The 24322-nt window shown below is 39.7% G+C and overlaps 1 protein-coding gene across 2 annotated transcripts in view; it reads left to right on the top strand.

Moving 5' to 3' along the window:
• Positions 1 to 23986, top strand: part of RAB31 (RAB31, member RAS oncogene family) — a 64921-nt gene extending 40935 nt beyond the window's left edge. For both annotated transcript variants that reach the window (XM_068396327.1, XM_068396328.1), the window contains exons 4-7: positions 1089 to 1160; positions 3052 to 3158; positions 8198 to 8307; positions 19752 to 23986. In XM_068396327.1, the coding sequence (XP_068252428.1) occupies positions 1089 to 1160; positions 3052 to 3158; positions 8198 to 8307; positions 19752 to 19849 (387 nt within the window). In that variant the 3' untranslated portion in view covers positions 19850 to 23986. The remainder of the gene's footprint in view (positions 1 to 1088; positions 1161 to 3051; positions 3159 to 8197; positions 8308 to 19751) is intronic.
• The last annotated feature ends 336 nt before the right edge of the window (positions 23987 to 24322 follow it).

The following is a 24322-nucleotide window of genomic DNA, read 5'->3' as shown; positions in this document are numbered from 1 at the left end:
AGCTTACAAACTGGCAAATGAACCAATATTACAAATAACTTGCTTGCACATGAAACAGCATGAAATATGGAGGCTACTAGGTCTAAATGCTCAGTCTGTAGGTACACTTCTGAGAAAAAGATGTGTCCTGTAAATCTTCAGAGATTTGCAGTGTAACACATGGATCCTTGCATGTGCATGGGGACTCATACCCTGCCCTAATAATGCATTTGATTTAGGAGTTGACCTCAGTTATTAGCTGCAGCTTTACATGAAGCTTTTGCAGATGCCTTTACGAATAAAAAATTGTAAAATGACTGCGTGAGTACAGTGAGACTAAATGTATTTTCCAAGAAAGAGTATTTTTGGTTTGCTTAAGACTTAAGTTTAGTTGAATCAGCAGAAAGACTTTGACTTCCTTTCTCTCTGTAATTACAAGCTGAAATTCTAATTCAGCTACTTAGTCATGGTAAATTATGAAAATCATGCTGTTCATTGGCAAGCTGTTGTTATAATAAACATATTTATTGCTTTTTTTTTTCCTTAAAGGATGTTTCGCTTGAAACAAAAAGCTGAAGAGTAACTTAAACTCCAAGAATCCATGTTTTTCAAAATACCTGTCATAGTATAGAATAACTAAACGTGCCAGGTGTTCAGAGTTTTCTGTCAAGTTAATTTTATCCAAGTGATTTGCAATGTTTTACAAAACACAAGATAAATCCAGTCTGTCGCAACTGCAAAGAAAAGCGTTTTGCTGTTTACGAGGGAAAGGGGTGTATATGCTGTCAGGTTAGGCCTCCAAGTGTAGGTGATCTTCACATCAAAACTTGTCGTCAGAGTCCATGCCCTGTTATGGAAAAGATGCATTGAACCAGTAAGTGCTGATGGCGTAAATCCGGCAGGATGAAGCACAGCAGGAGATAAGGGAGCTGTGCTTCCTTGGCATTTAAGAAAAATCAGAGATGGGCAACCACCGAAGGCATCTGTTCTCTGTGGCTTGAAAAACAGTTGGTGGACCTGCCACGGCAAGTCTTTGTGACCTGACAAAGTGTGATAATTCCGATTTATTAATCATATCTTTTGCTGGGGGGGGGGATATGTTTTAACAGTTTCATTCCTTGGCTCCAATGTACTATCGAGGTTCAGCAGCAGCTGTGATAGTTTATGATATCACCAAACAGGTAAGATCTTCTGACACTTTTTGCCTGTCTTAACTCCTCTGCTTGGGCCAGAGTTGGAGTTAAACCCCTCAACTGCGGAAGTATTTATATTTTAATCAGTGTTCACATCACTGGGGTTTATATGCTTCGTTAGTTTGTGTAGATTTGGATGGGGCGTCCAACTGCCTTAAAAAATTAAATGTAAAGTTCTGCTTCTGTGTTGTTTTAAACTTCGTTTAGACAAAAGGTGGAGACTGCATTTTGTCAAAGTTTCTTTGGATTTCCTCTGCCTAAGTAGACAGGTTAATATCCTGCAATACCCCCTCCCACCACCGGTGCTCTTTGTATGGAATTGAATTTTTACTACAAAAAGCAGCTGGCTGCTTTATCAACTGAAGAGAAAATCAGTTGTTTGCATATTACTGATTTTAAAGCTAATTATTTTTAACTAAGCATATCATCTTATGTTTGCATTGGGAGACTCATGTCTTAACTTTGAAACCAGAAATGGAATAATAAGTCTCTGACCTTTGTCTCAACATCATTCATTTGGAATGAAAATTGTATTTTCAGATCCTAAACTGCTCTTGCTTGTTTCTCAGCTAGGAGGTTCTAGCCTGCTCTAGTCTCTTCCACTGCTTTTGAAAGAAGCCCCCGCTGATAAAGCTGAGTTGGAGGTGTTAGTGGATGGATGGTCATGACAGTTCACTAGCACTTTATTCCTTTCCTGCCAATTGAATTATTTACTACTAGGTTGAGAGGGCTGGGTTGGTTCTCCAGTGCATTAGTATAATGATCTGTGGCTCATGATGGTGGCCACTGTTGCACAGCGGTACTGTTCTCCTTTGCTAATTTGCCAAGAAAAGATGAGGAACAGTGAATCGTGCTGGATTGATACTTATTTTTGATGTAAATATCTTACAGTTGATCTTGTAATGCATCGTAAGAATAGAACAGAATTTTGTTCTGCCAGCCTTTCTCCAAGCTTATGTGGAACAGCCCTCAGAATAAAGAGGGGAAAATAGGAGAGGAAGGTCAATGTGTATTTCACTTTCTGATGCTTAATATTCAGCATTGACCATTAAAGCATAACAGATGTTTTTTTTTTTTCCCAAATAACTGATAGTGCTCGTCCCTTCAGTGATAATGATACAGACATTACTGATTTAGACACAACTCTTACGTGCATTTTTGAAGGGGAAATATTATTTATAGTATATTTGGGAGCTCATTTTGAGTTTCAATAATAATTTCAACCATGTGTTATAATTGGAATCTCTAGGAACAAAAGTGATTTTAATGCCATTAGTTCATTAGTGTAAAGAAATAGAAAATTTACTATTAAAAGGTAGGTATCATCAAAAAGTGTTTGAATTTTGTACTTGGAGGGAAAAAGCCATGTGAATTGTCACCCTGTCTCTTTGGTTTCATAATGGGTAAATTGAGGTTTACCAGGTCACAGATTCTGAAGTGCAAGGGGAGGGGGTCACTGTGAAAGCTCTCCTGGCTGTTACCAAAAATAGGACAGTGGTTGAGATGGTTATCCACGGGGCACAAGTTGAAATTAGACAAATGAAGCTCACATTAAAAGTGAAGGAAATTAGCTGCTAGCCAAACTTAAAAGAGTTGTGGTAGTTTCTTCATCACTGAAAATTTAAGAAAAACATTCAGTGCTGCTTTGGGAGGGGCAAAGGGGGAAGTATCCAAGTTCAGGAATTAATTTGAGGAAGTCTTATGACCTCAGGTTTGAAAAGTAGATTGCATAGATACAGCCGTGATCTTCTGGTCTCGTGATCTATAAAATTATTACTGCATTAATACTGTCAAAGCTGTGTTCCTCTAACTTTGAAAAATAAGCAAATACATTAACAGATACCAGGCTGTTAGCTTACTTGTTATTTCTCTGACTTAGGATTCATTTCATACTTTGAAGAAATGGGTGAAAGAACTAAAAGAACATGGTCCTGAAAACATTGTAATGGCCATCGCTGGAAATAAATGTGATCTTTCTGATATCAGGTAATAGATCCAATTTTGTTGTTGCTTTGATTGCAGTAACTATACTGTTTCCTTCCTTCAGGAAACTAATCTGTTTTGTTGTTATAATAGTATATAATTTTGGTCAGCTGTATTGAGTCTTTCCTAATAGCAGTGGTCCTGCCAGTGTACAACCTCACCAGCAGCAGCACAATTTGAATTACATACTCTCTTTCTTTTTTTAAACCTCTCTTTTACTGCCCTTCCTGTGTATTTGTACAATCTACACCCTTTAGCTGCTGAATCATTGGGAATGGAAAAGTGAAACTTTTCATCATCCAAGTCAAGGATAAAATCATTATTATTTTCCACTAACTGATTTAATGTTACGAGTAGTTTGGCTTCTTAAATTTCCCATTCCACAATACACAGAAGTGAAGCTCTTTGGAAAACTTGGCAGTGGTCTGCATCTCCTTACTAGTACTTCTGGCTGATTTATCAGTTCGAAAATTGTTGTAATCTGCATAAAAATGGAGTCTGCAAACTGATTTGGATTAATCAGGTCTGATTATAATTCCTTTTGCCATTCTCTTTTTTCTCCTTCCATTCACATTAAAAGATGCAGAATGTATTAAGTGATGAGCAAAACCAGCAGTGTAAAGCTAGAAGGACGGGCCTAATGTAGAATAATGATATTCACAGAGAAGCTTTGAGAACTTGTGCTTTGCAACAACTGAAACTGTCCCATAATACTGGACGTAGAAGGTGTATTTTTGTTTTTTTAGGAGCGCAACCTCAAGTAAAACTTGTGTCACCTGCGTGAAGCAAAGAATCTTCTGGGTAAAAGAGGGGATGGTTGAATACGCCCTCCTGCAGAAGAGCTGAGATGATGCTATTTGGGATGAGAGTGAAGCTAGAGTCCCTCTTCTGCCTGTTAGCTCTAGTTTGGATTCACATTTATCCTTTCTGGAAATGGAAGCACATTCTGCTGTACAGTAGTGATCCTGTGTGTCAGTCCATGACTCTCTGTTATTTCTTGCATCAACTATGAGTATAGACTCAATGGCCATATTTGATGCTTTCCTCTTAGGACTTCAGAGGCTCTCATGGTTGTTCAAATATATCCCCCTGTTGTTTTATAAGTATTATTTTGGCCCAGGTTAACCACAGCCCTGAAGCACTTGTATAACTTAAGTGATGCAGTGCTTCCAAAACCAAACTCTGTTGGGGTTTGGTTGGGTTGGGTTGAGGTTTTTTTGTTCCCCCCAACCCAACCCTTGCCACTGTCAGCCATGAAGGAACACAAAACTGTGAGTCGCTGCTTTCTGTAAGACCCGAACAAGCCTGATGCTAGAAGACTCCTGGTTTCTGTTGGGTACGCAGATAGTATATTGGCATCTCCTACGTAATGTTGTGATATACTTGTCAACATGATGAAGCTGAGTCCTATAATACAAAACTAAAGGTTTCAAAATGTGAAGTAGAAAAAACAGAGGAAAGGACAATTACAAAAAAAATAAACACAAAAACCAGTTAGCACAAACTGGAGTTTTCAGTTGCCCTGAGAGTCACTTTAAATTTATTGCTTAAGTGTTCCCAGCAATACAATTGCCTGATTAAATCAAGGGTGATACGTTTGGAGATTGTGACAAATGGCAGTAACAGCAAATGAATCCATAACCAGCCCACCCCTGCTTTTGGTAGCATTTGCCATGGCAGCAAGCTGTTAAACGCTGTTCCACCGGAGGCAGGTTACCCTGGAGGCATGAAGGAAAACCTACACCACGAAAGTGTTGTGAGAATTCTGGGGTTCCTCAGAGAGTGACTGTGATCTTCCCACCACGTTCTTCTCAAACGCTACCTGTTGTTCACTGCTTGCCGATCATCTGTGTGTTGCTCCTGTTCAGCCAGTACAGCTCTTCCATGCACAGATGTCCTGGTGTTTGCATGGTGATCATTGTTCTCAGTGAGCTAATGTATCTTTTTTCTTTCCTTCATAATTATGAACAGTTTTGAGAATTTTTTTATGCTGTTATTCTTTCTACATCCCCCAGCCTTTTCTCTTTCTAAAGTCATCCAGTGATGTCCAGCTACAGAGATTTTGGTGGACAAATAGAGAGCAGACTATATAATACGTGATATGTTTTCACAGTTCTTCCAGCAGTCTGATTGTTTATGCAATACATGCAGCTGTATGTATTCTCTGGCTGCTTTATATCTTCAAATTGACTTCAGTAAAAATGGTTTTAGGTGAAATCTGTCACCAATTTATCAGATTATTTTCAATGAGTAGAAAATACACATGCCTTTGGGCACAAAGAATTTAAAAATAAGATGATGTGAGTACATGAGCAAGCTGCTGTTTGTATGCATTTTTGGCATCTCTCTTTGGTTTTGTAGAGTTTTTGGCAGATGTTTTGCTGGGTATTAGAGAAACAACTTCTTTTAAGACGAACGTGAATAGAAGCAAAAGAGGACAAGTGGACCAGGTCCAAGCTGGTTTGAATCTGCCATGTCTATGACTGTAGGAGATAACGTAAGGAGGAATGAATGGAAGGAATGAAAACTGATTATTTTTCTGACAAAAGACTAGCACTATTTCTTAGAATCATTGACCATATTACCTTCCTCATCTAGCATCTAAAATTTGGTTTTGAGCTGCCAAGATGGATTTGGGACACTCTGGGGTCATGCTGCTTTTCTCAGTGTTGTTAATAGGCTATCAGCAGTTCTTGGCACTCTGTTGAAGTAAATTTCTTCTCCACTTTGAAGCAATTTCTACTGGTAGACAGGCAGTTTTGCTTAGTATGAATCCTAATCTTTGTTGTAATACTGTCAACTCTAGTACTGTTGAGTGTTTGGCATATTTTTAAGTAATAGTCTCTTCCTTCTGATATGTGTCCTGTCCTTTTGACAGGTCATTAAATAGTAGATTCAAAAACTGGAGCTGAGACTTGAATGTTAAAATGCTGCAAGTGTCCAAAATATTTTTTGAGCGTTACAGAAATTAATAGTTATAACAGCAACTGAGAAGTGTTTACTTCCCTAAAAATGTGGTGCACCTTCTTAACAAATCATGTTCACTGGAAATTGCCAGATCCTTGGTTAAGAGAATTCAGCAGAATTTCATGCTGAGATCTTCCCTCTATTCCTCCAGAATATTTCTTTATTCAGTAATCTCAAGGGAGATTGTATCAATAGAATGATTTAGAAAGGATAAAATGCAATAATTGACACGTTTCAGAACAGGTATTCCTGTAACTTGCCCTGTAGCCCTGGAACAACTACTTTCTCAGCACTTTCTTGCCTTCTTTCCTCTTCACTCTGTCTCTGCTTATAGTTCAAGCATTTGTGCTTTTCCTTTTTGACAAGGTAGCACCTTAGCAATGTTGACATGCAGATCATGATAACTCGATGTATGCAGCCTTCTCAGTGCCGGCAGCACTGGATGCTTGTTGCCCACGTGCTGTGGAAGTTTGTAGGCTTTCTTTAGAAATGTCCTCAGAGAAGGCTAAGAAGTTTTGTGGTGCTTCCTTGGAATATTATCACTTGTTTTACCTTTTCCAGGATTTCTGAAGTTTACTTTCTCATCTAAATTACAGCAAGTTGAGAGTGTTCATTACATAACCCTATGCTCTCAAATTTCTTCCTTTACTGTTGTTTGAATATTATGTTAAGTTCCTTTTTTCTTATCTCCAGGGCCATCCACAGTGGTGGTGCCTTTCGTAATAAATGCCAAGGTGCCATTTCAGAAATACTAAGGGGAATGCTGCCTTCCCCGTGTCTTCTGCAATAAAAAGACGTGTAATACAAAGAAGCAAGTAATGGAAACAAGCTTTGAATCCAGATGCTGGAATTGCAGGCTAATTTTTTTAAAACCATTTGTAATAAACCAGGCAATTATTCTGCCTCTCTGCATGTTTCCCATGAGCAGCAGATCTGATTTATTTAAAATATATACCTCCATAAACTAATTGTGAAATTGCATTGCTGTGCTTCTACCTAGGTACCTTCTGTTAAAGTCCAGGGCACTCATACTAGGAGGAAATTGTACTAGGAATCTCTGGATTGGTACATTGGAGCTGTGGGGTGAAGGGATTGGTGCAAATTCTGCATATGCAACAGACAGCTGTAAAGCCACACAAAACACACCAGCTGATGTATTGAACAACTGGAAGAAAAATAGTGCTGGCAGCCTGGTGTTCCAACACGTGCTCGCCTCATCAGGTGTACCTTGGGTGCCTGTTAGTGTGTTCAGTCTCTGATTCTGAGCTGCTGCTCAAAAATCAGGAGTAGCGGTGGTTACAGATAGCAGCGGACACGGCAGATTCAGCTTTGCTATCTGGCCTGGGCAGGTACAAGGTCAGTGTGGGGCTTGCTTTGTGTCTGAAGGAGAGGTCTTTTGCATGTTGTAAACTGCATTTACCAGCTTTTGGTATGTGAAGTATTGGCTACAAAATGAGGATGTTCTACCAGTGATTTTAAGATGGTGTCACTTTGGTGACATGGCTCAGAATGGTGGTCTTCCACCAGTGAATCTGGCACTCCCAGATTGCTCTTGCCAATGTGCTCGGAGTCAGTGGCTTTCATATTTCTTTCAGAATCCCTCTTGTTTTCTTGCTGCTTGCAAACACTTAGACATATGATGCTCTTATCGTTTTTTTCCACAACAGTCATTCCCTATCTTGTTTGAACACTTGGTGTGGACAGTGCTGGTTGCTGCCTGGATCAGCAGGGTTGTATGTCTTTTCTCTAGTGTTCTAATGCTTTTCTTATCGGGGTCAAGTTTAAAAAACAAACAAATGGGGTTGTCATTTATATTATCTTCCTTTTTTTCAAGGCATGGATTCAGCAGGAAGTCCAAGAAATCTGCAGATCGACCGTTGGTGAAATTTTGCTATTTTGAATATGATGATCTAAATGCCATAAGAGGACAAAAGATAGTACAAGTTTTGCAGGGAAGAAGAGCATAGTAATGCTTTTCTGATTAGGCTGTGTTTGAGGTCTTTTTTTCTTTTCCCCCAAGATCAAATTATTTTTTGAAAATTTGGTTTCTTTTATTTGTAATTTTTTTTTTGTAGGGAGGTTCCTGTGAAGGATGCCAAAGAATATGCAGAATCTATAGGTGCAATTGTTGTTGAAACCAGTGCAAAGAATGCTGTTAACATTGAAGAACTTTTTCAAGGAATAAGTAAGTAAATGCTCCCCCCCTCCTTTTTTTTTTTTTCCCTGTAATTGTGATCGTTTGGAGGTCTTCTGAAAATAGCTATCTGTTTTGGGTCTATAAACTTCTTTCCCAAGGACATCAAGAAATGCCCTGAGCCAGTAATATATCTGCTGTTTATGCAGATGTAAACTAAGAATGACTTTGAATACAGCAGAGCAAAGCATAGTAGATAGTAAATACAGGGTAAGCCTGTTCCTTCTAAATCTGTATATAAATCCTGACCTGGGTCACATCATCTGTTCCAAACCAAGCCTGCTGTCGAGGCGATACTGTTGATCTTATCATCATGTTGATAAAAACTTAAATGTTGATAAATGTGCCTGGAGGGCTATGATAAGTAGAAAACAGTCATTGCAGTGGAATCTGTTTAAAAAAAAAAAAAAAAATTCTCTCCAGGTCTTAAACAAGATGAGACTGACAGTCCTCATGAGGAAAAGAAAAAACATCTTATTCAGTTTGCCTTCTAGGCACTCCAGTTTTGGTCTCTGGCTGCAAGTGGGAAGGACTTCGCAGGCTGGAAGGGACCTCAGGAGACCTTCAATCCAACTTCCTGCTCAAAGCAGACTTGATAGTGAATTCGGACCAGGCTGCTTGGGCCATTGTCCGTCTGGGTCCAAGAGCAGAGGTTCCACAACCTCTCTGGACAGCAGAGTCCAGTGTTTAAATAGCCCTCACAGTGGCATCCCCCCTGGCATATCAAGTCAGAGCTTCTCCCGATTCAATTCATGGCCACCATCACTCATTGTCCTGGATAGACCTCAGTAAAGAGTCTGGCTCTGTCTTCTTAGCAGCCCTCTGCATAGGTAGTGACAGGCAGCTTTGTGGTCCCCCAAAGCCATCTCATCTCCAGGCTGAACAGGCTCCATTTCCTCAGCCTCTTCTCACAGGGCAGGTGCTCCAGCCCTCTAACTGTCTTGGTGGCCCTCCTCTGAACTTGTGCCAGTTTGTCAACGTTTTTCTTGTATCATGGGGCCCAAAAATGGATGCATTATCCAGCTTGTGTTAGACCGTATCTAGAAGGGGATAACCACTTCACCTCATCTACTGGCTTGGCTCTTGTTGGTATGTCTTAGGATGCTGTTGGCTGTCTTTGCTGCCACGGTGCGCTGGTGGCTCAGGCTCAGCTTGCTGCCCTCAGGTCCTTTTTGGCAGAGCTGCTTCCCAGGCAGCCAGTCCCCAGCTTGTCTTATAGCCAGGGGTTCTTCCTTCCCACAGCAGGGCTTGACATTTGCCCTTTCTGAACTGCATAAGGCTTCTGTTGGGCCATTCCTCCCTCCAGCCTAAGGCCCTCTGAACAGCAACCCTGCCCTCAAGGGTACTGAATGCACCTCTGAGTTGAGTATCATCTGAGCGTTCAAGTGGGTGCATATTTTTTCCTCTTTCAGGCTACTGATAAAAGGTGTTAAGCAAGGTACTCCACTTGTAACTGGCCTACAGGTAGATACATACTGTTAACCACTGGCCTTTAAGTCTGATGATCCAGCCAATTTTTCACACAGCTAACAGTCTGCCTATCTAGACTGTAACATTCCAACTTGGATATACTAGGATGCTGTAGGAGAAAGTATTGAAAGCCTTGCTAAAGTCAAGGTAGACTATCCAATGCTCTCCCTCACAGATCCAGTCATATTATCATTTAGGGCAACCAGGTTGGTTGAACATGGTTTATCCTTGGTAAGTCCGTGATGACTGGTCCCAATCACCTCTTCACCTTCATACGCTCAGAAGCAGCTTCTGAGAGGATTTGCTTCGTGGTTTTCCCAGGAAGCAGAGCGAGGCTAACCAGCCTGTAGATCCATGGCTTATTATTGCCCTTTTGAGGACAGATATAACATTCACCTTTCTTCAGTCATAGAGGACCTCTCTCATTCTCCACAACCTTTTGAAAATGATAGGGATGATAAAGAATGGCCTTGCAGTGACATTTGCTTGCTCCCTCTGCATCCTCAGACGTTGAGATTTCTCAAGAGCTCCATGACTTGATCCTCTTCCACTGCTGGTGGTTTCTTCTCTTCCTGAATCTTGTTTTGGGGTGCAGAGGCCTAGGAGACAGCATGTCCAGAAACTCAACTTTGTTTCCCTAAAGTCATTATTTTATTTTATTTCACATATTCATAATCAGCTCATATTGTCTACCATACCTTGCTTGAGACAGGGCCTGTTCAAGTGTTTGCTTTGCTTGCATGGGGTGTGTTTGAAATGGTTAATGAGAACCGATATTCCTAGAATACGCTACCTTTCTTTTACCTCCTTTAAAAAAGGAGGAATGTGTAACATGGCTGTCTGGAGGAACCGGTTCTTCCTTTTGATAGTTTACTTGATTGTCTGCCTCTGATGGTTGTGAACGTTCTTGTGGAGGAACTCATCCTTGCCACGTAATTAGATAATTAGTTTCCATCTTTGATAGGCAATGCTGCAGCTGGCAGCATTCACCGTCCCTAATAATGGATATAATAGACGAGGAAAATCAGCTAAATTAAGTTTAGTATGAACTAGATACCCAGGCAAGTGCACTTAATTCCACAGGCAATTATTTCTATATATAGAAATATTTGGTCTCAGTGGATGTACTCGTGACCTTATCAAGTACTCAGCGGAGAGAAAGGAGAGAGTTGGTAGTGTGTGTTTATAGAAATACAGTGGAAGCCAAGTGAAAAATGCTTAATTAGCAGGAGAATTAATTAGTATGATTGTGACTGGACAGAGTGTATGGATAACTTTCTGATCTTTTACACCGCTTCAGTCTTTGTGCAATTTTCAGCAAAGTCTGTCCAGAACCAAGTTACATGGCAGCATTTCTGCCTTTTCAGTGTATGAAGTCCCTCTGTGGCGATGTCTCCTACCCCGCTGACTAATTTTATTTGTGTGGTGCCCTAGAAGTCATGCAGCAGCTTTAGTTTTGCTTTCACGCTGCCCAAGAGTTCGTGCCCTTCTCTTTGTACTGCTGTAGAAGGGCATGGTGCAGCTCCCCAGCCTCTGAAAAGAGAGACAGCAACTTCTGTTTACCTTGGATCTTGTAGGTAGTCTGTATGTATTGCCTATTTTACAGCCTGGATTTGGAAGGATATTCCAACATGCATGGAGAATTTCTCCGTTAAAAACCTTCTTGAAATTGATACACCAAACAGAAAGGCTAGACTACGTTTTAATTTAGCTAAAAAATTTACCTTCTGCTTGCTTACATTTTTCATTTCCCAGAGGTATTTTAACATAATCATTTTTCCTTCCTAAGGTGTCTAACAACTGTCTCTTTTCCAGGGAAAATGTTGTGAACAGAGTGAAATAGTATAATGGGAAAAAATTACTCAACATAATGATATGAAGAAGGCGGAAAATAAAAGGGGAACTAGGCTGTTTTGCTGACAACCAGATAAATCTTGAAAAATTTATAGAGATTATAGACAGATCACTTAATTTCTAAGGTTATTATATTACACTATATTTAAAAGATTTTTTAAAAATAAGTTTCTCTCAGGATCTGAGGATTTGACTGCTTTGAGGGATGACTTAATAACACAGTCTCCATACAAATATGTTGTCCTTAATTCTACTCAAGAAAAGACAAGATGTGAAAGACTAGAATTAGTAAAAGTTTCTAATTCTAATTTTGAAGATGGGGCAAATCTGGCAGGAGGGAGACTCTGCCGTTGGTGTACTCAGGAGAATAAAGCCAAGGAGACAGACTGAGCACAAGAGTTAGCCTCCACGACAGAGTTTTCACTGAGCTGCATAATGGGATGCAGTTCCCGGCTGTCTGTTGTACCCCTGTGATCTCAGATGGCAAGCCACTGCACTTACCCCAGTTACGTTTAGCGACGCCTGACTGAAGGCTTGCTGTGGTTGTGAAACCACGTGGCTGTTCTGTTTCTCTGTAAACAAGAAAAGAATATTCTTAGTACAGCTGTATATTCCCCACTTGGGCTAAATTTTTCCCAATGTCTTTCCTGAAAGGTTTTTTGATGTAAAAAGGGCTTAAGGTTATAGTGGTTTTTTTCATGTGTTCCAGTAGTTCTTTTTTAATAGCTGAGTGTCAGTAGGATCAAATGTTATTAATTTTTTATTCCCAGTCTTAGAAGAATCATAGGTAGTGGTTCTTTGTCACTGGTTTATACTTCAGCAGCAGCAAAAATGCCAGTAATGTATTATACTATAGCAGTATAAAGTGGTGCCTGTGCAGGGGGTCATCCCCTTCTTGGTTGTGAGGCTTTAGTCCACTGACCAGGGCTTGTGCCTGGGAAGGCAGCTTACCCATTAAAACTGGCTGGTTTTCAATGACTAAACCAGCTGCCCCAAGTGTAGTGTCATTTAGTAGGAATCACACCTTGCAATTTTCAGACACCTGTGCATTTAACAACTCAAATAAGCCTTCATTACCTTATTCAAATCTAGTACACGCCCAGCTGTTTCTCTTCAGTCTGTGGGTATTGCCTGTTACCTTAGTGTGAAGGTGCCCCAGATAAGAAAGAGAAGATGACGTGAAAGACATCCTCTGTAAATGATAGAGCCCAGACTGTACCTCCCAGGTTAATACCAGTCTGCATCAGTAGGTACGAAGGTAAACAGGCAGTGGGACTAGTAAGCCACTGAAGAATACCTAGCCAAGTGAAATATGAAATAAACTTGTGCTTAAAAAAATAAATGGTGGGCAAGCATTATTTTTTGAAGTCTGGCAAATGTTGAGGACTGGTGTGCTACCAGGGGGGTCAAGATTGAAGTATTTCAGCATCTTCTGTTGGCAATGAGAGGGCAGTGAGGAACAAAATCATCAGAATCACTCTACAGAAAGTGTATAAAGAGTTGTAGCACGCTCGGTCTACAAGAAGGAGACAGGCTTATATTTAAAAAATCCAGATAAGGGTGTTCTTCCTAGACGAGGCTTCCTAACTAGAGCAGAGAGTTTTTGTCTCAGGATACAACCTTTCATTTGGTAAATGCTCAGTTATAATGTATGAAGCTATTGATTTTCTGATGCCTTGCCAGAAGCTCATATATTGAATATTTAATGTAACCCAAATACTTGTTTCCTAGAAATACTGGGAGATCAAAAAAAAAAAAAAAAACACACCCAGCCTTTAGAGTTCACAGTTTAACCAGTTGTATACTGGACAAACTAGAGAGGAGTGTGGGAAATGTCTGTGGAAGGGGGAGGGATCCTTTCCAGCGGATATTCGATGTTTGCACTGATTCAGGTGGACTTGGGTGGGTGGAATTGCAGATGGACAATTTTCAAGCTTTGTAAATTACAAGTATGGTGGTTTTCATCCTGTTATCTGCTGATTTGCAGATATCTGTCAACTACTTTGAAGAGGTCTGTGAAATACATTTTAAGAAAAGCAAGTACATTTCTGTTACAGAGCAATTCATACATGCCATTTTTAAGGCAGCCCAAGCTCATAACTGAATTTTTGTAGGGGGGTGTTCACCTGTGAACACTCTGTGAAAGGGTGGAAGAACATTTCCCTAACTTACAAATATGTGAGATTATATTCTTTACAGTTTATGCTCCCTGCATTTCTAGGATTAGTTCTCTTCTTGCTTTTAAATTTTAGTGAATGAATGAAACAAAACTTCCTGGCCTTTGTACTACTCTTAAACTTGTGTGGATCTGGATTTCTCTCCAACAATAGGAGAGCTCTTCAATATAAACTAGTAAACCAAAACAGCCCAAAGTTAATTACAGCAGGATCTCAAATCAAGGTTGGATCTCCTAGTAATTAAAGTCATTAGGCATTCCGTTGTTTACTTTGATGCATGTAGGATTTAAATCTTTTTTTTTTCTACAGATTTTAATTAAATGAGCAAAATTTAGTTGTATTGCTGCTTCCCCTAGCAAGAACTTCAGTGTCAGCATTCTATGCTTTTGTTAAAAAAAACAAAACCAAAAAAAAAAGCTTTTTTACTTGCATGGAGGTGCTATTAGATATGCTATTAGGAGTATTAACATAATTGCAACTTAATTATGTTTAGTTATGCAATATCCTTTATTGTAAATATGTGTTACCTTGCATGAAAACTTACAACATGAGGTAAACAGCAGTCATCTCTGTCAACTGGGGAAGTCCCGCTTCACTGCAAGTACGGGGGAGAATAAGAAACTAGAGACTGACCAGTGGGCCGAGCTGTATAAACCATGTGAGAGACATAGGGAACTTCTAAAAAAATCAGTGAAACTGGTTTCAAAGGATGAAAGGATTTGGGGAGATAAGGAGTGTGACTGTCATAAGTTCTACAGGTGCAGGAAGTCTTGTATGCAAATGCCAAAATTGTTGGATAAGATGTGCCTGCTTCATTCTGCCATGCCTTCACAGATGGCTGTGCTTTATTAATGAGGTTTCTAGAGGGCAATGCTTTGCGGGGGCTCAACTTGCTGTGATACAGCTACCAATTTTAGGAGATTCTGGCTATTGTGTGGCTGTTACATGGCTACTTGAAGAAGTCTAGCTTTTCTCAGGCGAGCCACAGCAGTCATGTTGTCAGAATGCTGCTCTGGAGTGGAGTGAAATGGATTTCACATCCTGCACTAATGAAAATCTCTCCTTCCTCCACCCCTTAAAAAATGAAGTTATACACGGTTTTCAGAAAGAGGACAGATGGGAAAAATGCACAGAAAGCCACTGTGCAGCACGGTGAGGTCTTGCCTCTCAGCCCTAGCAGAATTGTAGTTGTGTTAGGTAGTACAACTGGGCTCCTTTTGGACTTGGACTTCATCATCTGCATGTGCCAGCTCAAGTTGATCACATCCGTTTTCCTTTCCACTACAACACTAAATGAGTATCTTTCAGTGCACTGTTGTGTCTGTCCCTTTGTCAGCATGGTAACCAGTTGGTTTTTTTTTTCCTTACACTCAACTTTAAGGCTGTTTCCAACCTTTCAAGCAGTCTTATACAGGTCAATGATGAAACTAGTTTCATGTTAAAAAAAAAACAAACAAACCCAAAAAGCCCAACTCCAAGCCTGATTTTTCTGAGCTGGTGGATATCACAGCTTATAACTGGAGCATTGCATTCAAAAAGGAACAAAGAGAGCAGATTTTATTACTGTGATGATGCATTGTGCTTCCAACTGCAGCAGAGCAATCCGCATTTGCCTGCCTTCAAGTTCTGCTCACAGAGCTGTCACCCAGTCCCTGTTGTCTCTCTTGCTTCCCTGCTCCGGTTTTCATTTTTCGTCCTTCCCGTTTTGTTTACCTCTTGTCCCACCCTCCCCTTTCTCAATCTCTTTGCCTCTGGCACTCTCAGAATCACAACTCCCAGAGTACTGATTTATCTCTTTACATTAACAAGTCTCAGATTCAATAGCAGGAGTTGGAACTCCACCAGGAATTAGAGAAGACTCTGACCTTCATCCCAGACTGCTTCAGCCCAACTCAAACATGCCAGAAGGGAGGAGATGCAATTGATTTAGTGCTTCCCACCTGTTAACCTGTATGGTTCGTTTCAGAACCATGACAATTTCTGTAACCCTACATTTGAGCAGTCTCTTGTGACACATTATTTTACGCACCATGGTCTGTTACTGGAACGAGATCATGGAGGACACCAAAACCTCTGCACGAATGTGTGTGAAACACGGTCTAAACATTAGTGAAATGAAACCAAAAAATATAATCAGATATTTAATACAAGTGTAAAATCTAATTTTTAAATTGCAGTCAGCAGACCTCACTCCATAGAAATATCAGCAAGGGGAACCGTAGGGATATGCTATTACTGAGACAGTATAAAAGTTCCATAAGTTCCTCATTTCACCAGTTCAGCTGCAGAGTTCTTAGATAAATGTATGTGCATCTGTTTTTCTCTATGTGATTGACCATTTCATCTGGAATCCTAAGATGTGCTGTTGGCGGTCTTTGGCAAGCTGGCTAGTTGTGTCCTGCTCTGTAAAATCCACAACTGAAGTTGTGGATGCCCCCTCCCTGGGGGGTTCAAGGCCAGGCTGGATGGGGCTTTGAGCAACCTGGTCTAGTGGAAGGTGGTCCCTGCCCGTGGCAGGGCGGTTGGAACTAGATGATCTTTAAGGTCCCTTCCAACCCAAACCATTCTATGATTCTATATAAAATGGAGAAAACACTCTATTTCTGGTCTAGTTTGTCGTCTTTAAGTTAAGCAACAGAAGAGTTAAGTTTCTCATGGACCTTTTGAGCTGACTCCATCTTAACAGAGCAGTCTTTGGTCTGAAGAGGAATTGTCTTCATCTATTTCTTCAGCAGGAGAATTGCTGGGCTGGCTGTCAGGGAACTACTGATCCTTTCTGACATCAACTGCATGAAAAAACCAGCATAAATTAACAATGCGGTATGTTATCTAATACATGGGTATCTTTTATTTTTCTGGAACAAAGACTATGTATACCAGTGAGATGCACTTTTAAAATTAGTATATACTTTCTAAAATTAATTCAGTTTGTGATCTCTGTTGATCCTTACTCAGTGTCAGCTATATTTGAGTTAGTGTCAGCAATATTGATGCCGTATTTATCAAGAGCTGAATGACAAGATGCGATGATCACGGTGCTTTTAGGTAGCAATAATGATCGAGCTGCTTTAGAAGTAGGAAGCATAGATGCAGACTCAGCATTTCACTGCTCATCCTTAGTGTTCTGCTGCTGCTTAAACCTTTATCTGTTACAGCGTCTGCTGTGAGACTAGCTGTCAAGGAGGCCCAGGGAGAGACATCGGTTAAACAGATTTCTGATTTATTATTTTTATCCACTTCCCCTGACTATTGGTGAAAAATCACTGTATCATTTGCTGTGAAGCAAGTTCTCAGGTGTTAGACTGAGTTTAATGCTCCAAGAGAGTTATTCCTGTCAACTGCACATCAGACAGTAAAAGCTGCTTGAGCAGGGATAAGTGTTGTTACTAAAACTAAAATGATTTAACTTGATGGCTTAATAAATCTGGTAATAAGAGAAATGGTAAGTGAGAGAAAACTCACCTACTAAAAAAATATTCTCAACCTTGAAAAACTTTTAGACTGTTCAAAGATTTATTTCTTTGTATTGAATTCAAGGGGGGGGTGGATCTGAACAGCAGAAAACATGGCTAGTTAATGACAAACAGTACTTAAGTTCAAAGGCCAGAATAACTAATCAGCAAATATTATGGCTAGAGACTTTTTTCTCTTTGTTATTTGTAGTTGTTATCTGTGTGTTTTTTATCATTTTGAGAAATGAAATAAATCAAGGTGATTCTTAACGACATATGTCAGACCATGTCCTGGTCTGAACTGGACAAAGTGCTCGCTGACCTTGAAGCCTGCAATGGTTTTGCTCCAAAGATAAGCTTGCCTGCTTCGTTGCATACACATCAAGAGTACTGTAGAGCAGACTTGAAACTCACAAGAAATACAAACACTGAATGAAAAGCAAATAGAGGCAACATAGTTGTTTAATGTGGACTTCTAAAATTGAAGTTAAGCTAGTTTGCATGATAAAGCTCTCCTAACTTGCTGTTAGAAGAACTGAATGTTTACAGAGTATTTGCGTGGTGGTATGTTATGGAAACCGTGTCTGTAGATTCCAACTTTCTTAGCTCCATTGTGCTCTGAGTCAGGTGGTGACAGGGTTTTATTTTAGCTGGGACTGAGTTGAAAGCACTTTGGAAATAGTAGGTACCTAATGCAGAAGTTCTCTCCAGGTCTCTCCAACAACAGCATTACCTTCTTGGAAAGCCTCTCACAGATATTATATTCTTCATGTTCTCTATAGAGCTGTAAGAATTAGTGGATTCTCTTTATCTCCAAAGCCAACAGAACTAATGCATGTAACGACTGTGTCTATAACCACCCATTCTGCTTTTTATTTTACTTTGTGAGGGCACTTATCAACATGAAGTCCAAACATAATGTAAGCAGGGTGTGAAGCTGATATTTAAGTGACCTAAATAGAGTGCAGCATTGTAATGTCAGTGCTTATGCATGCTTCAGCCCTCAAGATACCTGTTTCTCATTCTGTTGGACAAAATACAGTATCTTTAGCTTAGTAATGTGAGGAATTTTCCCCCTCTCATTCAGTTGTACAAACACCCAAGATTATCAGCTTCAAAAGTCACACTGTTCGTTGTATAACATACCTGTTCAGAACTGACTGAATATGAGAGGTGAAATGTTGATGGGCTTGACCAAAGGTAATTTAGGGACAAGTTTTACACATGAAATTTTGCTGTTTGATTTCATTGGGATTGGATTTTACCCTCCCACAACCACCCCTCCCGAGTAATTTGTAGGACTCAGGCTTCAACATACGTGTGTAATTCATAGAACATTTGGCAAGAGAGAGCTGTGAATAAATGCAGCAAAGGATGAGGAAATCTGAACCGTAAAATCCACCTGGATTATAATGAGCTGTTCACAGGAACTTTATGCTCTCTGAAAGTGGCATGTAACAAACAAATGTTAAATATTTTAACTCTTGTTATTTAACATGGGTAATAGCAAAATGAAGAGTAATTAACAGAAGGTAGATTCAACTCGAGAAAAAATTTCCAGCAAATCCACAAGGTAATGAAAAAGTATGTTACCATGACTATAGGCTCTCCAAGATACTGATGAAGAGATCACACAGTGCGTTTAATGGAAAAGCCAGGCCCACACCAGAGACAGCGGATAGAACGGACCTGGGAGGATCTTGGTTTTCCATTTATAATTCTAATTATTAAGCACATTGTAGTTGTCCATGAGTAGGAAGCCAGTTAGACAAAAGATGGAGCAGTACTAAAAAGGCACACGGAGGAGGGAGTTGGAGCAGTGCCTTCTGCCCCTGGGAGACATCTGTCTCTCCTGTGATGGCTGAAATTCTTTCAAACACTTAAAATAATCACCCTATAAGGTGATTAAAAAGTTAGGAGAGGTTGGGGGCGGGGGGGGGACGGGCAGGGATGTTAAGTAATCAAAGCTGTCAACTGGAAAGACATGGGTACCCCTCAAAGGAGAGAGGGATTTAATGAAAAGAAAAGATTTGTTTTTCAAGTATAAGCAGCACGTGTTTAGTTACAGTGCTTTGTAAAACTCCAGTGTACAAGGACTAAATGCCATGCAGATTTAGGACAAGCAAGATCTCTTTAAACTAGCACCATGCACATTTAAGTGGAATTAGGAGAAAGCCAAGAATTTTCTCTTTCTTAGTTGTAAGGTGTTCAGTAAGATAATTACTTTTTTAAAATACATGGATAATATAATTTCAGTGTACTTCATGCATTCTCAATAGCCATATTTCTTTTTTTTTTTTTTTTTAAGTGAAAATCTTTCATAAGCAGGATGCAAGGAAAAAGATTCAAGGTACACAGAAGACAGTTGTTTCTGGTGAAGTTTCACAGATATAACTCTTACGCAAGCTAAATCATTCTGTTATCTGCACGTGTCGTTACTACATCAGGAAAACTGAATTCACTGTCTCCTTTTGTGTTTCAGGTCGGCAAATTCCACCCTTAGATCCTCATGAAAACGGTAACAATGGAGCAATCAAACTTGGAAAGCAGACTTCACAGACGGGTAGGCGGTGCTGCTGACCCAAGTTGATCTTTTTACGTTTACTTGAAACGCCATTTGCTTTTTCACCAAGAAAGGACTTTGTGATCTCAGTGACGTGGCTCCTTATCTTGAAAGCAGCAATTTCAATACTTCCCATGAGCAATAATGCAAGGACCAGAAGCAGAAAGCTTTGCTTCAAAGGGATTTTGCAAAACTGAGTTGGAAAATCCTCTCTAATAACCTGTCAAAATTACAATGTCAAAGTACTCTGATTCTCTGTTTAAGCCAATGACTGTTTTTTTTTAATAAAAAGATCCTTTTATATATAAATTTTAGATGTGCTGCAAAAACTTCTTGCGTTGCAAAGTGGACTTGGCATGTTTTTAGAGTTTCTCTGTAATAATAGGGTGAAAAAACCCATAAAACCTGAATTTTGGCTTACAGTTTCTGCCATCTTTCTAGCTGGACTCTGCTTCTGTATTTTTCTAAATCTGTAGCATCATCTCATACTTTCAGTAAACATCAGCAAGAAACGGACTGAATTTGCTAACTAGAAGAAAAATGGATCCAAAGGATGAGCAACTGCAACTTTTATAGGCTAGAAGTCAAAATCTGTGTCAGGAGGTGCTGTGTATGTGAAAGAAGGAGTTGTCATGAAGGAGACTGCTGGATCCCATGCAGTTCCCAGTCTGCTCCAGGAAGAAGTGAAGACGTAGCCACTGTGCTTTGCCTGGATTGATTCCCTTTCCAGGGCGTAGGCTTCATTAATTACTGAAGTTGTAAAAACAACATAAATGCCAGCTTAATCTCCACTACTTACCAGGTTTCCTTCAAATCTGTGCCCCAGACCATAGTTGTCTCTGCTCAAAGATGCCACTTCCCTGGTTTCTAAAAGTGTGCGCCACGCTGTCCCACTCCTTTGTGGTCTCACTGCGGCGCTCCAAGTCTTCAAGTCAGAAGAATGATATTTCTATACAAAACCAGCTTAAGAGAGCACGATATAATTTGGGGTTAAAGGCTGGAATCTAATAAAACAAACCAGAGCGTTTCTTTACAAATGTAATTCTGTGAATTTGTGGAGTAGTCTCCTCATCTACGGGGGATGCAGTATGGAAGACCCACTGCGTGATACCTTTGAAGCTTGATGCACTTGAAAATACAGTGTAGAAAAAAATATCCAATAGGTGATTATGAACTCAAAATAACGTAAAACTGCATGCGGTCTCCACTTCCATCTTCTATGAATGTGTGTGACAGATGGTACAGTAGGAATTTATCTTCAGCAGTTTCATTGGAAATTGGAACTAGGGTAAGAATGCAGGCTTCAAAACCAAAGCCCAGCCTGCATTCTACAACATTAGTTTGTTCTCTTATGAGGAAAATTAACCTCACCGCACATTTGTTGGGGGGCTTCTGAAAAGCAAACAAAAGGGGAAAACAACTTTCCACAATAAATCATGAACAGGCAGGCTAGAGCTGGGTTTCTGTGTTTATACATAAAAAACAGACCCTATTGGTTGTGAGATCGCTTTGATAAAATGGCCCTAATTATTAGGGCTTGAAACAGAGCCAGATGAAATCAACAGGAACGTTTCTTTGTCTTCAGAGAGCTTGAAGTAGTTATAGGTGGGAAATGTCCCACCGGATTTTATCTAAGAATGTAAGCTGCATTGTTTTTTCACATATAATCCATTTCTCAGATATTTTAGTCTCGTTTGAAAGCACTCATACTTGAAAATACGCCCTTGGATAATACACAGGCTCAGACAGCTACCATGAGAAAGGATATTTCAGGTAAACTTTCAGTTGTCGCCTGTGCTGATACATGATCCACGTTGCTGCTTCATTGCAGCAACTATTTTACAGATAATCCAGGATTATTTTAAGTGAAAATTCAGCAGTCATCATTGTTGATAGTTGGGGAGGGAGACAGCAGCCTTTCATCCCATCGTAGTACAAGCGAGTCTGCCGGGGTGCCCGGCTCTTTCACCTGGCTGTGGAGGGAGAGGTTAACCTGTCCTTCAGCACTAAAGAAATGTCAAATTTATCAACATCACAGATTCATATAATTTATGGGATCTATGACGCAATGCTGTGAGACATCTGGTTCTTCCTAAATAAAACCAAGTAAAAGGCTAGACTTGATACCAAGAAAACAAGGTGAGATTGAACCCGTTTTTAACAGTGTCGTATATTTTAGTTCAACATATAGTAGTTATGCATAACTGATTTTTAAGCTTTCATAAATCTTTGTGGCATATTTCTTTTTTTTTAATATGACATCTTATAACTGATTAAAACCTACCTGAGATGTCTGAAAGCTTTGTAAGACAATTCTACGAGTACCTTATATACTCTAATTTATGCTAGAACTGGCAATTGATGCTGATCTGTATGGAATAGATACTGTCCTGAACAACCAGCTCTCTCAGCTGCTATTGAGCTGTATGTGAATCAGAACAGGTTTATGAGTTATATGTTTAAATAGTTTAAAATTGGAAGTTGTTACAATGGATCTCAGGCAGATTTTAAAATTCAAATGCAGGCAAAGTAGGCTCAAAGATATTTTTGCATTTGGCGGGCCAAATCTAAATCACCTTATTCTGCTTTTAGTCAAGGATATAAATGAATAAGGATTCTGATTGTGTAAGTTCTTGAGGTTTGAGTTACTGTGAGCTTCAGTAGGGAACTCTGAAGTCACAGGTGAAAAAATAACAAGCCACTGTGCTGTGCAGAGCAGCTCACATTTTCTTTGAAGACAGGGCTCGTCTTCGACAGTGATGTTGCCACTTTGCTGTTCAGCAAAACTAAAGTGCAGCTTTAACCTGCCACTTCACATGGGGGAATGGTTTGTCTTAAAAATTGTGATTTTCAAATGTAAAATTCATGATTTCTCCTTCCTTTTGTTGCCTGTGTTGCTTGGAAAGTACCACCACCCTTCATAAACAGCCTGAAGAACGACATACAAAAAACCCCACAAACTCTGAGTCAAAAGTTTCAGCAGCAACCAGAATTCCTCTTAGTAGTTAAAGGCTGGTAAAAAGCTAAATTATTGTACAGGAGCACCTGACTGTAGCCGATCTGCTCTAATAATAATAATAATAATAATAATAATAACACTGCAGTTCTAGGTTGGCCAGCTGGTGCTGGATTTGTCCAAGACTGGTTTTCTCAAGAGAGGTGGCAGCGGGACCAAAGCACAGGCTGCAGTGCCAAGGATGTTTGGTGGAGTTTGTTTGCACTGTGACTCAAGACTGTGACTGTCCAGCTGTGGGTGACTTGCTTTTCTGGCTTGTCATGAACTAGTTTAAAAACAAGAACATGAAGGAACTAGTTTTCATATATGCTCTGCATATGTGTGTGTATATAAGTACAGTTTTACATTGTTATGCTGACATGTAGTGTTTTTTCACTATGTCTGGTTCTCATATACTGCACAATGTATTCTGTAAGTACATTTTTTTTTGTTAATGATCATTTCACCTTTATGAACTTAAAGCTACAGACCGAAGGTAGCGAGAAGATGGAGATACACATAGGTACAATTGTTGACTTGCCATTCTTATGCATGAAAATGGCATACTGTAGAAAAAGTTTGCCTTGCAGGCTGAGAAATCTAAAAAAACCAAGCCATTATTATCCAAGAATTGGGACTCAGAAGTATTCAAGCTACACCCAAAAAAAAAAAAGAAAACAAAATGTATATGGTACAGCAGGTCTATCTGAAGTGCTGCCATATGACATGGGTCTGTATCAATACCGAGAAAAGTTACCTATCATCCCTTGTCTTCACTAATCCTTCATGGCACGTGGTAATAAGCGTGACTAGATAGATTATACATGCGAGCACTCTGACTATAATCAGACCTTTTCAGTACAATGATGATATATTTTACTATCATACCCTTAATTATTTAAACCAGAGTCAGTGATAAATTGTCAGTTTAAAATCACCTGCTAAGTACTCTTCCTCTGTTTTGTTTATATAAGGGCTTTGACTGGGCTGGACCCACTCGCTTCATGTATGGGATGCTGCAATCTGTTAATATTTTACCTTCTGTTTTACATATTAATTGTATCATACCTAATAATATTTTTTTTGCCCGAAAATGTAGGTTTTGTGTTTTATTTAACCTACAATGATTAATGCTAATAAATGTTTTAAATACCTCTGATTTGGAGATGTCTGGTTTCAATAAAGCAGAACGAAATAGGTCCCATTTTTCACATCATTTGTTCTTGAAAAAGGGCTGTCTGCAGGCTGTGGATTGCTTACCTGGGATTTAAATGCTGCTTGAAACGTCTGTGTCTGGCCTTTTAGCAGAACTGGATGCCTTCCTGGGGAATCCTGCAGTGCAGATGAACTTTCAAAAACCAGAAAAAGATTACCTGAAAATCCCTTTGCTAAGTTACTTGATTTATCCATTAGAAGAGAGGTACCTGAGTGGCCAGTGTCAGCTTGGAAATTTAGAATAGTATGTGTCAGGAAAAAGTGAGCTTACAATTATTAC

This window comes from Nyctibius grandis, chromosome 3 (assembly GCF_013368605.1).
Source record: "Nyctibius grandis isolate bNycGra1 chromosome 3, bNycGra1.pri, whole genome shotgun sequence".
In the NCBI taxonomy this organism is placed as follows: Eukaryota; Metazoa; Chordata; class Aves; order Nyctibiiformes; family Nyctibiidae; genus Nyctibius; species Nyctibius grandis.
Note: the sequence above shows the minus strand (reverse complement) of the source record. Positions and strands in the feature narration are given on the sequence as shown.